We start from the raw sequence: 15,146 nt of genomic DNA, 5'->3' as shown, positions 1-15,146 counted from the left end.
TAAATGATTAAAAAAAAGATTAATTCTCAATTTAGTTAATTAGCAGTTGAGCGATTGACAAAATATTCTTACTCATTTAATCAACTATACATAGATCCTGCTATATTAATTTGTAAAAAAATTATAATAAAAACTGTAGTATCTTGTCCAAACTCCAACGCTTTCGGTTGCTTCCAAAATTCAAAGGCTCTTCCACTAACGAGTCCATATCGTGGTAATCATTGTTTGGAGGGGTTTCATCTAAGCCATGACGTGGGCCTTCAAATAAAGTTTTATCAATGAAATATATATATATATATCTTGCACGCTTTTATCTAATGTACCAGACAGTGTTGCCGACTAAGTAAAGAGATTATGAAAAGAGAAATAGTGGAGAAAAGAATGCTTTCTCTCTCGTTCAAGGAAACCCAGCCAAACATGTTTATATATAAGCCTTCAAATTTCCCAACTTTTCTCTACAGTCTGCAGATATCGGAAAGGTAAGAAGAAGTAAACAGAATTTTCTTCAAAAAAATCGTAATGGGTTTTTTTTTTTTGAGTAAATTTATCTGTTGTTAATGCCATTCCATATATATATATATATTTCAGAAAACATAGCTAGCTTCCTCTCAGACTAGCAGATTGATCGATATCTTCATTTTACTCGAATTATAGTTCCAGGGCCTAGCTAGCTAGCGAGAGAGGATCACCATGTCGCCTCTGGGGGTTCATTTACACGTTGGAGATCGTCATGTAAATCCTATTTGTACTTTTTCTTTGATCTTTTTATTTTTTCCCAAGTGCTTCATCTAGGATAAACATCGTAATAGATAAGATATGTTTGTGGCTTCTTTTTCTTCTTCACGAGCAACAAAGTTTTCTTTCAAATTAGGATATATAGCAAAATATTTTCTTGATCTACCATAACCGGATATAACGTAAAGTTTGAGGGTTCAAGTACTTCATGTAAGATCTTTAACGTAAAGTTTTCAGGTGGTAATGGACAACGGCATTGTACAAGTCACGCTATCAAATCCAGGGGGAATTGTTACTGGAATTCGATATGATGACATTGACAACTTGCTTGAAGTCATTAACGATGAATCTAATAGAGGGTACGTACACCGGCCTTTTCAAAATCACTTGCACGATATTCACTTTTAATTAAAACTAGCTGTTTTTTTTTTTTTTTTTTTTTTTCAATTATTATTATTCTTTTAATTTATTCATTAATTTCCACGTACCACGAACTAAGCCTATTTTCCAAATGGAATGTGTAGGTACTGGGACCTTGTTTGGAACCCCCCAGCAAGCACAGCAACTGGTGGTATATTTGATGTGTATGTCCTGCCCCCTCTCTCTCTCTCTCTCTCTCTCTAATTTCTCTTGAGTATCATTTGAGCCATTTTCCTAATTCATATTACATTTACTCCCCTTTACAAGTCACAACATTGACTTCCATTTCTTTTCATACATATTTTGCATAAAATTTCTGTCCTCTCAAGAATGTGGCATGTATTAAGCTATAAAGTAGGCTCGAAGTCAAGACATCTGCTTTAATATTATGTTAAATTATTATTTATCCAAAAAAATTAAGCAAATAGAAAATCGTGAATTTCATTATTTAATTAATATTTTAACGTAACCAAATATATATATAATAAAAACTCATTACCATGCATGCAGAATCAAAGGAACAAGCTTCAAAATTATAGTTGAAAATGAGGAACAGGTTGAGCTCTCTTTCACAAGAACCTGGGATCCTTCCATGGAGGGCAAGGGTGTCCCATTAAATATCGACAAAAGGTCTCTCTCTCTCTCTCTCTCTATATATATATATACTTGCCAGAAAAATAATTGACATTAAACGTTGGGTGTACTAATAATTTATCAACTAGGTTTATAATGCTCCGTGGTTCATCGGGATTTTACTCTTACGCTATTTACGAGCACATGAAGGAATGGCCTGCATTCAACCTTGATGAAACCAGGATTGCTTTCAAGCTCAGAAAAGACAAGTAATTAAGCAAATTCCTTTTTCCCTTTTTCAATTTGTTATCGCAATGCCTTTTGTTCATTAAGTTGACCGCACCCCAGCAGTCCAATCAAAAAGACTTGCTAAGTAGATAACGAATTGAACAAATATGGGTAACTTGTTGGAGATACGATCGGAGAACATTTTGATGTCTAAGTCAATGAAATATCAAATGTCTGATAAATATATAACTCGATGAAAAGGCGAATGCAGCGAGTTGCCCTTATTTATCTGCATGTACTTTGTCTAAGCAAGTCTTCTTGACTGGACTAGTAACGTGTGGTTAACTGTATATATTGTGATTACATTTGCAAGAGAATGGGTCTGACCATCCCAAATGAGGCCAAGTTTCCTGAGGTTTTGGAAGTATAATACAAATTAATGCATCTAGATTATTAATTAGAGTAATGCTATACTCCACTACTTCATAGTGTCCCCCGGCCCGGTACATATGTACATCATATATATATATATATATGATGTAAAGACATATATATATATCAATTTAAAGAATGAGTTGGGAGAGTTTTCTCCGATCTCATTTGTAAGAAAACTTTTAATTTAATATTTTATTTCTACGAAAACACTGAACATTTAAAAGGAAAAAGAATGAAGAATGAAACTAATTTAAGTTTGTGGATCGGATGATATATAGGTTCCACTATATGGCCTTAGCGGACAATAGGCAAAGATACTTGCCCCTCCCGGACGACCGATTGCCTCCAAGAGGCCAGCCCCTGGCCTACCCAGAGGCTGTCCTACTCGTGAACCCAGTGGAGCCAGAGCTCAAAGGAGAGGTACCTCAAATCTCCTCACTCACACGCAACTCCTCTTCAACTTTTATATATATATATATATATATATATATATATGCCACGTCAATTTCTTGGGGTTATATCAATTTTTGGGTCTCAATATCTAAAAGTTACTTGCACGAATTTCCTTAGAATTAGACAAATAATTTGAAACAATTTTGATCCCCGAAACATATAACATATATAATTATATGTCTTTTCCGCACTAATTAATAAGGACATTATTTGGTCCATTTTTAGTTTCAGTCAATAATATTACATGGACCACGTACTCTCAGGTTAGAGATGATTTTGGTTGGGTTATTGATGTGTAGGTGGATGACAAGTACCAATACTCCAATGACAACCAAAATATTCGGGTACACGGGTGGATCTCTACCGACCCACCCGTGGGATTCTGGCAAATCACACCCAGCAATGAGTTTCGATCCGGTGGTCCCCGCAAACAAAACCTAACATCACATGTGGGCCCCACCACCCTTGCAGTAAGTTAACCTATTTCCTTTTTTTTTCTTTTAATAAGATTAGAAATTATATTTTTAACTTCCACCGCTAATGTGTCAATATAAACCGACGAGGAGCGATCGTTGTACTCCTCCAACACAACTTGTGTACTCACAGCAAGCACAAGAAAGTGGGATTCAGTGTTGGGTCCTACTTCCTTGTGCTTGTTGTGAGTACACAAGTTGTGCAGCATGAGTATTTATATCATTTTCCTAAACCGACCTTTGATTTTTATTTATTTATTTATTTTTTTTATACAATAACTGAGCAAGAGTTGATTAGGACTGCCACATCAACATTATGAAATAAAAATATAATTTCTACAATTTCTCATTTTCTTTTCATTAGGACGTATGGGGATTTAAAAGATATGCCTTGCATGTAAAAGAAAACACTGCAGTTTTCACTATAATTATTTAAAAAGAGCAATATCTCTAATGAAATCTCTATTTTTTTAGTTAAAATTTGGCTAAAAAATTCATGTTTTTTAGTTTTTACTGTTACTGTTACTGTTACTGTTACTGTTACTTCCGAACTCTTCGGAATTACTATCGTTAAATCTTGGGCTTTCTTGTCTCGTGGGATTACGAGCTTGTGTGTTTTGCATATATGCTTGTATGTCATCAGATGTTTCTTAGTGCACATTATTCCGGCGACGATCTGGTGCCAAAATTTGGAGCTGGTGAGCAATGGAAAAAAGTTTTCGGGCCGGTTTTTATGTACGTTAATTCATTATATGATGGAGAGGACCCAGTTCTTGATCAGCTATGGGAGGATGCCAAAACACAGGTTTAATTTAATTACCACGCAATTAAGTTGCATTAATTTACTTTTATTTATTTATTAAGAATAAATGGTGATAATTTTGGCGTAGTTAATTAATTAATTATAACCTTTTGATATGAACAAAAGCTAATAAAATTAATCTTTAATTAGATGCTGATTGAAGTCCAAAGCTGGCCCTATACCTTCCCTGCGTCGGAGGATTTTCCCAATTCAGACCAACGGGGTAACGTTAGTGGTAGACTTCTAGTCCTAGACAGGTGGGCATATATATGAATATATACATGCATACACTTAATGGCAAAGTTTTTATTATTCAGGATAAATTGGATCCAAGGAAATTTTTACAACTCAATCTATTAAATTAATATTTGCTTTTATAGTAGCACTGGATTGCCTTTAAATTTGTTAAAAAAAAAAGGGATAATTGCACCGGAGGTCCCTGTGGTATACCATAATTATTTTTCACTCCCTATGGTTTAAAAAGTTCACTGGAGGTCCTCGTGATATGCAATAATTACAAATCGATCCCTGGCGTCAAATTCTGTTAAAATTTTTAACAGATTCCGTCAAATGCCACGTCAGCGCCACGTGTCGTCATCTTATTGGTGACACGTGGCGCTGACATGTCTAATTTTAATAAAATAATATAAATTTATTAAAAAATAAATTAAAAATACTTATTTTTTTTAAAAAAAAAAACAAAAAACAAAAAAAAAAAAAAGAAAAAAACAAAAATAGGAAAGGGGTGGCCAGGCCACCAACAGCCCATGGGGGTGGCCGCGCGCCACCCCCAGAGGCCGCCGGCGGTGGCGCGCGGCCACCCCCAGTGGCCGGGGGTGGCGCGCGGCCACCCCCAGGCCATTGGGGGTGGCCTTCGGGCCACCCCTAGATCTTCTAAGGGTGGCCCGATGGCCACCCCCGGCCACTGGGGGTGGCCGCGCACCACCCCCAGAGGCCACCTGGGGTGGCGCGCGGCCACCCCCAGTGGCCGGGGGTGGCCGCGCGCCACCCCCGGCCACTGGGGGTGGCCGCGCGCCACCCCCTGCAGCCACTGGGGGTGGCGCGCGGCCACCCCCAGTGGTTGGGGGCGGCCAGGCCACCCCCAAAGGGGTGGCTGGGCCACCCCTTCAGCTTTTTTTTTTTTTTGTTTTTTTTTTGAATTTTTTTTATAAAAAAATAAGTATTTTTATTTATTTTTTAATAAATTTATATTTTTTATTACGATAGACACGTGTCGCCATCTTATTGGCGACACGTGGCGCTGACGTGGCATTTGACGGAATCTGTTAAAAATTTTAACAGAATTTGACGCCAGGGATCGATTTGTAATTATTGCATATCACGAGGACCTCCAGTGAACTTTTTAAACCATAGGGAGTGAAAAATAATTATGGTATACCACAGGGACCTCCGGTGCAATTATCCCAAAAAAAAATTTAGGCCTTTTATTTTATTTTTTTCTTTGGCTCCTAAAAGAAAAATTAAATGCAATCTGACCCCCTCTAAAAATTAAATTTCTAGTTTCATCCGTGCTATAGAGCACGTGATTCTCACATGAATTTTAATCACGTGCGCCTATAAAGACTAATGTCATCAATTTAATATCCTACGTACACCTAAATTTTCATCTAAAAAGGATTAAGGAATGAACTGTTTTTTGTCTGAATTTTATTTTATTTTATTTTATGAATGTTATAATTGTAAACTACAATTATAATGTGCATGTAGGTATATTAGCAATGACTATATATCTGCAAATGGTGCTTATGTTGGCTTGGCGCCTCCTGGAGACGTTGGATCATGGCAAAGAGAATGCAAGGTGGCTGCTTAATTTTTTCTAGTTCTAGTACAATTTTAGGGCTTCGTTAATATTATTCCCTTTTTCTATATATATATATATATATTTTTCACAATTTAAGTTACTACCTTGTATGCTTATAAATAACCCATAATCAATGTATTTGCTCTGGAGAAATGCTAAACGTGAGACTCTTGTCCGTCTCACGTCCGTCCCTTTCCAGCGTGGCAAGTCATTTTTCTCCAAATTTCGGGTCAGCGAAAAAGCACAGCGCCAAATGTCTTTTTCCCCTCACATTTTCTCCCTCCACATTTTCTCCTTCCCTGAAATCTCCTTCCCCAGCAGTGGTATCTCCTCCATTTTCCCCCCAGATTTTCCGGCCGATTTCCAGCAGCAGGGCCAGCTTCCGGTGCCAGCTTTTCCATTTTCCATTTTCCGGCGGCGACCAAGCTCGACCAAGCTCCCCCATTTCGGACAGAAATTTGCCCCCATTTTCCGGCCAATCTCCCCCCAGATTTTCCGGCCGATTTCCAGCAAGTTCATGAGAGTCGGACTAGGAAGGAAACGAGGAGTGGACCGAGGATTTGGGCGAGAAATGAGACAGAAAAAAATTGTTCCTAGTACTTCTAGATTTTCATGGTTTGAATTTTGAATAAATATAGGTTTTTTATTTTTTTTTGGTTTTCGTTTATATTTGTATCTGATCTGTGTCTCAGACAGACAACTGGGTTTGAGAAAAATCAGAAACCTCTCAGATTCTCTCTACATTCTTTGCTCTCTCTCTCTCTCTCTCCCTCTTCAATCTTTGCTGAAAACTTGGCTAGGCTTTTGGGTTTGTTCCTCAAATTTCCATAACCTGTGACATTTTAGGTAACTTTTTCCATCTTCGATTCTTCAAATTCCTCTAGATTTTGATTTCAAAGTAATGGGTTAATCTCGAAAGTCAACTGGTTCGCTCTCTCTTTCTCTCTGAATCTTTGTATTTGCTTCAAATTCTTTGAAAAGTTGTTGGAAGAAAACTGGGAGAGAAGGAGGCCGGCTCTGGCGCTCCTCGTCGGAGATCTGCGTTGGTCTGCTGGATCCGAGTGAAAGAGAGAGAGAGAGTCGGAGAGAGAGAGGGAGACTGACTGGTGATCGGCGGTGCTCGTGGTCCGCTCTGGCGCTCCTCGTCGGACCAGGTCGGAGATCGAGATCCGCGATGCTCTGTGCTGGGTTCGAGAGAGAGAGCTGGGACGGGACGGCCGGTCTGTGCTGGGTTCGAGAGTGAGAGCTGGGACGGCCGGTCTGGGCAACGTCGGAGATCCCGTGGCGGTCTGTGGGAGAGCTGGGAGTCGATCTGGGCGCCGATCGGTGGGCCGGTGAGCTGGAACGGCCGGTCTATTCTAGGTTCGAGAGTGTGAGCTGGGACGGCCGGTCTGGGCAACCTCGGAGATCCGGTGCCGGTCTGTGAGAAGTCGAAAGGGCGTCGGATTTCTAGTCAAAATGGGGGGGAAGGCGTCGGCGTTGGCAAGGCCGTGATTTTGGTGGGAAAGAAAATGGGGGGGGGGGAAATGGTTTTTGTTCTCGACGACCACTGATTTTGGTTTCAAATTTTGTGATTTTGGTTTCAATTTTTTTTTAATAAAATAGGACTGCCACGTCGGAAAGGGGCTGATGAAAGACGGACAAAGGTCTACTGTGTAGAAGGACTCTTTGCTCTGATACCTAGTCATATAGAGTGAGGGGCGGAACCATAAATTTTAGTTGGGTGGGGACTGAAAAAAAAAAAAAAGAAGAAGAATTTAGGGGTGAGAAAATTAATTTTTGAAGGTCTACATTAAAATATATATATATATATATATATATATATATATATATATATATATATATATATATATATATTTTGAAGATTTTTAAAATTTTTGGGGGCATAAGCAAATTCCGCCCCTGCATATACTATTTTTGTTCTTTTAAAGATGGTCATCAATCTACCAAAAAATAATAATAATAAATTGTACAAATCCACACGTACCATTGAACATATCGTCAATTAATTATTGGTTTGAATTTTAGGACTACCAATTTTGGACCAAAGCAGAGGAGGATGGGTATTTTACGATTAATGATATACGTACTGGGGATTATAATCTTTATGCATGGATCCCAGGTTTTGTCGGGGACTACAAATATGATGTTATCATTAACATAACAGCAGGTATTATTATTTCATTAATTTTTACTCTAATTAATTTCTTCTTATATATAATTAACTTTTAAGTTATATACATGTATATAATTTGTTACAATCTGAACATTTATGGTTTAAGTGACATGGATATATGGTGCGTAGGTTATGATATTGATGTTGGTGATCTTGTTTATGAGCCTCCAAGAGATGGCCCCACGCTGTGGGAAATAGGCATCCCTGATCGTTCTGCCGCAGAGTTTTATGTTCCTGATCCAAATCCAAAGTACATCAATACACTCTATGTCAATCATCCCGACAGGTTACCCACTTTCTTTTTTTACATTTACATTTTTTTTTTATTAGTAAGATTTGAATTTAGGATAACATGTGGGGGTAATACCAATTTTATTATATATTCTTACAAATTAAAAATTGATTTGATAGTTTACCTGAGATTTATCATGTTAATTATTAAACTGACATGATAGTCTACGTAACACCCATGTCAGCCAAATCACCCCCTAGAATAAACTACTGGGAATGGATGAAGTGCCACATGGCTGCCTGTGGGTTTATCGGTGTGTTTTTTTATTACGATGTGTCTCTAACTAGCCATGGGATTTTATGGGGTGGCCGACCATGCCAATGCGAACGCAACAATGTAAGAGGCACGCCAAGGTGAGCTGGACAGAGGCGCTGTCCTTGAATAGAGGGTGAGAATTGTGCTGCTGACGTGACAGTACTATGCGACACTGCCTCGTCAATTTATAAGAAAATGTAGTAAAATTTGCAGTACTTCTCTTATAGTACATACATATTTAGTTCCATTTTAACACTATACTACCTGACTGAAGTCCAAAAGGCTACAGGGTCAGCCCTAGCTCCATGAACAAATAGTGTAGCAGATTTATATTAATCTAGCCCTGCTCGTAATCATATATGGTGGTGAATGGCATAATTTGACTTTCATAAATTTGTAATGGGCAGGTTTAGGCAGTATGGTTTGTGGGAAAGATACGCAGAACTGTATCCTGATAACGACTTGGTTTACACGGTTGGCGTTAGCGACTACACTAAAGATTGGTTTTATGCTCAGGTTACCAGGTCCAACTTCTTTTCATTTTCATTCTCTCTTTTTAAACTATGATGATTAATTTATACCACTTGATTCTATTTTATATTATCTCTTTCTTTTTATTAGTTAGGTTACTCGGTGCAAATCCCATTAAATTCTGGCCAACCCGAATCTTTTTAATTTCTTTTACTTTTTCTTTTCTATTAAAAAAAAAAAGGTAGTTTTTACACCCTTATGACATTAAGATTTAAAGGTAAAACTTAACGGAGAAATTTAATATACTAAATTAAGATTTTTTAAACTTTAGGAATGGTAATTTCAAATGTGATGAAAGTTCAAAAACACCATATATATATATATATATATATATATATATTATCTTTTTTCTCCAACTCAAAATATCCCTGACATATTTTTTCTACGAGGTTTTTTGCATGACAGGAAGAAAAAAGACAGTAATACATATCAAGGAACTACGTGGCAAATCAAATTCAAGCTGGACGATGTGGATCGTAATGGCACTTATAAACTGCGAGTGGCAATCGCTTCTGCCACTATTTCTGAATTGCAGGTATATATATATAAATAGATCTTCAAATATATATGGAGAAATTTTTTTTTTAAAAAAGAAAAAAGTGCATTTTGATCTATTTTTCTACTGATTTCTACATGAATTAATTGTTTATGTTTGAAGGTTCGGGTAAACGACCCGAAAGCAAATCCTCCACTGTTTTCAAGTGGACTGATAGGGAGGGATAACTCAATTGCTAGACATGGAATTCACGGCCTCTATTGGCTTTACAACGTGGACGTACCAGGTGCTCGGCTTGTCGAAGGGGATAATATCGTCTTTTTGACGCAACCAAGAAGCACAAGCCCTTTCCAAGGGATTATGTATGATTATCTCCGTTTAGAAGGCCCGCCATCTTCTAGTTAATCCCCCCGAAACAAAAACAAAGATTAATTAGAATGCTTAATTAAAGAGTAATGTTCTTTAATGCACTGTTATTCAATTGAAATGATATAATAGTGAAAATCAGATATTAATTAAATTTTTTTTTTTTAACCAATGTTAATCAAATCACTAATTTTCATGCTACATCATCAAGTTACATGGCAGTCGTATAACAGTATACTATAAATATAATAATACTCTTAATTAAATATTGAATGTGTTATATTATGTCATGGTTATTGTTGTTCTATATATATCAAATTTGTCACTGAAATGAAGAATTTCATAGTCATGACGACGTTGTTTTGTGCAACTACAATTGCGCCTAATATGAATTAACCTAGCTATGCGAAAACATGTGTTTTTCCATATTTTCAAACTGTCATTTTTTTCAAAAGCCCCGTCAAACATGGCACTTTGTCACGATTTTATTTAAAACGCATGGTTGGCCTGCAAAATCATGGAGTGAAACGCACTATGAGACATGAAACCTAGCCATGACCAAACCAAAGATGATACACCACTTCAAAATTTTATATAGACCCCGGGAAAGGACAAGTGTTTCAATGCAATTAAAACATTAAAAAGGCAATTTTTTAAGTCGACGTTTGGACGAGTAAGTCAACTTGTTTAGACGCTGCTAAGGTTTCACTTATTTCTCCTGGCAACATTCAAACGTGGTCCGAGTGAGCTTCTCTACCTAATTACAATTTTCACCTCGTTCAGACGCTTGATCTCCAACCGAGCCGTGCGAGCGAGGTGTTCTGCTAGCGTCCTTTTTTTCTTCTTCATACAAACTCTCGTTAGAATGACATCTAACTGAGGGTGCAACCAAGCAATTCTATAGCTTCTCTAAAATGCTCGTTCAAATGTGAACCAATCGAAATCTTCGGGTAGTCATAATTTCTGCATTGAACTTCCTCATTCGATATATTGAACACCGAACGAATCTTCCAACTGAGCGTCTAGCCGTCTATGAAAGTCTTCTTGAAAGAGTACTCTCATTCAAATTTGGTGCGAACGACCATACCAACCGATTGTGTCAGCAGCCAGATACTTGAACTCTTATTAAACACGTATTGTCTCGTCAAGACGTCCATTAATCGAGAATTCCAGTCTAATGCTTCTGTTTCTTCACCTTTAACCAAAAAAAAGAATTGAATTATAGTCTAAGTGCCAAACTCAGCCACATAACAGTACCAACCCGTGCGTATATAGCATTGTGGCGACAAAGGAAAGATAAGAAAAAAGAATGCTTCGTCTATAATTCAAGAAACTAGGCCAGAAAGATCCTCATAAGCCTTCACGTGTCCGCATTATTCTCTGTTTGGATTGTGAAAAAGGTCACGGGATCGATGAACAACCTCTCCTCCTCAGAATCATCATGGATATTAGAAATTAGCTTACGGTAATCTTATTATTAATTATTATTTTCCAAAATAGGATTTTGTTTTACAAAAATTGTGTTTGGCTAAAAACGCTTTGTCTCTTCTTTATTTCTTTGAAAACATGCACTCTTCCCGATAAAATTCACTTTATCTTCTTATTTTTGCTTTAAGAAACTCCAAAATTCTTAATTAAATTATAAATTTTTTTTATTTCGTGGGAAACGGTTCAAAATTTTCAATTTGGACCTTCTCTAACTAGTGTACTAATGCTAATAAGGCCCAAAAACAGTCTAAACTTGCCAAAACAAACATAAAAGACTTTCTACCTAAAATTGGCTTAATTACCTAAAACAGTTTTTAAGCCCAAAACTTAAATTGAATGGATCAAATGCACATCCTAAGCATCTCTTACAAAATTTTCCGTAACCTAAATAAATCGTTGAATCCTTTAATAGTTATATATACAAAAATAATAAAATCTTTAAACTAGTTTCATTGGAATTTGAATAGTTAACATAGGATAAAAATTTAATTACCACTAAAAATTTCATTGGATTTGGCCCAATTTCCATGTTCGTAATCCGATTTTAAAAATATTTTAACATAGGATCATGTTTCATAATACTTAGGTTAAGATTGACCAACAAATTTCATGTGGTTTTAACTAATGAAACAACACTATGGTTGGGCTATGGGAGTCACTCTCTTGACCGATCCATATGCGACCATAAAATCATGTATTTTACAAATTTAGTTTACAAAAATTTAATTAACACTAATTTTGATATACATGGAGTCATTTGAAATCTAATGTAAATTGGAGTGTATAGATTTGGTTAATTGGTATACTAAATCTACCACGTGTTTTTTGTTATAAAAATTTTTTTAAAAAAAAATTAAAACCAAGTATACATGCAGATTATGGCTGTCAATTTGTTACACAACTCGCGAACCTGATACGACATTAGAGGATTAGGGTTTAGCATAAACGAGTTCGGATCAATCACAGGTCAACCCGCTTGACCCGTTCATGAAATTATATATATTTTTTTAATATAATAAATACATGCTTAAATGGGTCAAGCTGGTTGTGTTTTGTTCGAATAGGCCAAACGGATCGTGTTTGGTTAGGTCAAATGGATTAAACATCACTTTGGCGTCTAAACAGGTCAAATGGGTCGACCCGTTTGTGATATGTTTATTAAACGTGTCAAGTGGATCGTGTCAGGGTTGAAAGGTTTGACTCGTTTAACTAAGCAGGTCGTATTTGGATTGACACATGATGTTATTTTGATTCAATAAACTTTATGAAAGAGAAATAAATATAAAGATGCTAGCTCAGTAAGAAATGAGATTTTTTTTTTTTTGAAATAAATTTGTTGATAATCTTCTCCTTGTGTTGTGTAGATTAGAAGAGAGGGAGATATGGACAATTTCTTGAACAATGGGGAGTTGCCGAATGCATGGGTAATTAATTAATGCAAGAAATAATTCTCTTACATCTTTTATATATATTTCTTACATTTCATTCTATGTGCATGGCGTCTTTTTTTTTTTTTTTTTTTCATTTTAAATTTATGTCACTAAAAGTTTGTTGATAAAAAAGTAGAGGAAAAAAAAAAAAAGAAAAGGACGCCACATACGAGAAGGTGTAAGAGAAATATATGAAAGATGTAGAAAAATTATTTCATAATTAATGCTAGGCTTTGGTATTCTAGAAAAAATGTGAGAGAGATATTTTCCCACGTTAATGTCATCTCTAAACCAATGATTAGGCAGGATTTTGAAATTAAGAAATGATCCTTACACTCATTTCTCACAACAACCCCACAACAAGCTGATGTGGCTGGTAATATTTTATTACTTTTTTTGTTGAGACTTGATTGGTACACTTCTCCCACATAACAATGCCACAACAGTCTCTCACATGGAGTGGGTCCCACAGTGTGTGGAGCCCACTCCATGTGAGGGATTGTTGTGTCATTGTTGTGTGGGAAAAGTGTAAATAGCATTTTCCTTTTTTGTTTTGTTTTCTTTTCTTTTTGTAAAAAAATAATAAAATACTACCTGCCACGTCAGCTTGTTGTGGGACTGTTGTGAGAAATGAGTGTAGGGATCATTTCTCTTTGAAATTTGATTTTTTTTGCCTAGGTGGCAGTCGAGAGGCTATGCGATTTCTTTGTTGGGTTTACTTCCAATTGTGAAAAAGTTAAAGCAATGATACAGGTGGATGAGATTTTCACCAAAGAACGCAAATTTTAATGAGATTTTGATGCATGAATCCAGAAGAAGGTTTTTCATTCTTTTAAAAGACCAAGATAATTAAGGTGCATCTAGTTAGACTTTTGGTGTGTCAAAAACTTAATTATCAGTTCGATATATTATTCAATGTGTCAGAATTTAAGATAATTTGAAATTAAGGATTTCCAAAAGAAGACAAACTCTTATGATGCAACTTTTTGTGGCAAATTTAAATTTAAAAATTTTGGAAATCAAGGCTTAGGGGGCATGACATGTAGATAGGAATATTTTTAAGAAAATAATTAATTAATTGTCATCATAGAAATATTTGATTTAGAATTAAAAGAAATTGAAACATAACCGTGCGATTTTCACGTGGTTGGTATTTAAGGGAAGATTGACTGATTGGGTGATTTGAAATAAATAATCATTAAAAAAAAAAAAATTCCTGCGATTTTTATTGAATTTTGTTTAAAAACCCAATTGATTTTAATATATGGATGAAGACACAAATGAGAACTAGGTTCAAGATAAGGGGCTTTAATAATTTGATTTCGTATTAAACTTTCCTTAATAGTTTTTGAAACAAACTTGAAAATTAATTCTGGGCGGTGGCTAGGGTTTAGAGTTAGGGTTTTAAAATACATATGCGTGTTCGAATGTGAGCCAACCGAGCTCTTCGGGTAGTCATAATTTCTACATTGAACTTCCTTATTTGATCGAGCACCAAACGAGTCTCCCAACCCGAGATGGAGGAGGGGGACGGCAAGCCCTTCCCACAATTCTTAATAACAACAAATTTTTAAGGTAATACAATTAGCCTATTGACCTCTAGCAACAAATTTTTTTTAGCCCCTGATCATAATAGTTTATGCTCCGTCCCTACTTCCAACTGAGCATCTTTGGAAGTCTTCTCGAAAGACTCTCATCCGGAATTGGTGCGAATAACTATACCAACCGACTGTCTCAGCAACCAAATACTTGATCTCGTTTGAACATCCATCAATCGAGAATTCCAACCGAGTGCTTATGTTTCTTCACTTTTAACAACAACAACAACAAAAATAAATAAATAAAACCAAATAGTACGTTTTCAAATCGTAATTTTTAAAAACGCAGTTCCCAAACGATCTATGTTCTGCGATTTGGTTTAAAATCGCACTTATTGTCTACGAAATCGCAATCCCAAACGCACCCTAAACCCTAAAAATAATCTGTTGGATTCCTAATTAATTTAGATTCTTGAGATAACAGTGCCAACCCGTGCATCTATTGCACCAAACAGCTAGCGGTGGCGACAAATAAAAGACAAGAAAAAAGAAATGCTTTGTCTATAATTAAAGAAACTAGCTGGCCAGAAAGTCCCTTATAAGCTAGCCTTCACGTGTCCGCATTATATACTC

The 15,146-nt window shown here is 36.3% G+C and overlaps 1 protein-coding gene across 2 annotated transcripts; it reads left to right on the top strand.

Moving 5' to 3' along the window:
- Positions 1-391: 391 nt before the first annotated feature.
- On the top strand, positions 392-10,193 carry LOC133870876 (probable rhamnogalacturonate lyase B). 2 transcript variants are annotated; one of them, XM_062308130.1, is made up of 16 exons: positions 392-479; positions 655-732; positions 973-1,094; positions 1,260-1,319; positions 1,666-1,785; positions 1,878-1,997; positions 2,670-2,811; positions 3,144-3,314; positions 3,961-4,122; positions 4,270-4,376; positions 5,848-5,938; positions 7,970-8,111; positions 8,247-8,403; positions 9,072-9,188; positions 9,601-9,730; positions 9,854-10,193. In XM_062308130.1, exons 2-16 carry the CDS (start codon positions 691-693, stop codon positions 10,094-10,096), a joined length of 1,926 nt encoding a protein of 641 aa, XP_062164114.1. In that variant the 5' UTR covers positions 392-479; positions 655-690; the 3' UTR covers positions 10,097-10,193. The 2 variants fall into 2 exon arrangements, with proteins under 2 accessions (XP_062164114.1, XP_062164113.1); XM_062308129.1 differs by having other exon boundaries at positions 409-479; positions 589-732.
- Positions 10,194-15,146: the final 4,953 nt, after the last annotated feature.

This window comes from Alnus glutinosa, chromosome 6, assembly GCF_958979055.1.
Source record: "Alnus glutinosa chromosome 6, dhAlnGlut1.1, whole genome shotgun sequence".
Classification (NCBI taxonomy): Eukaryota; Viridiplantae; Streptophyta; class Magnoliopsida; order Fagales; family Betulaceae; genus Alnus; species Alnus glutinosa.
Note: the sequence above shows the minus strand (reverse complement) of the source record. Positions and strands in the feature narration are given on the sequence as shown.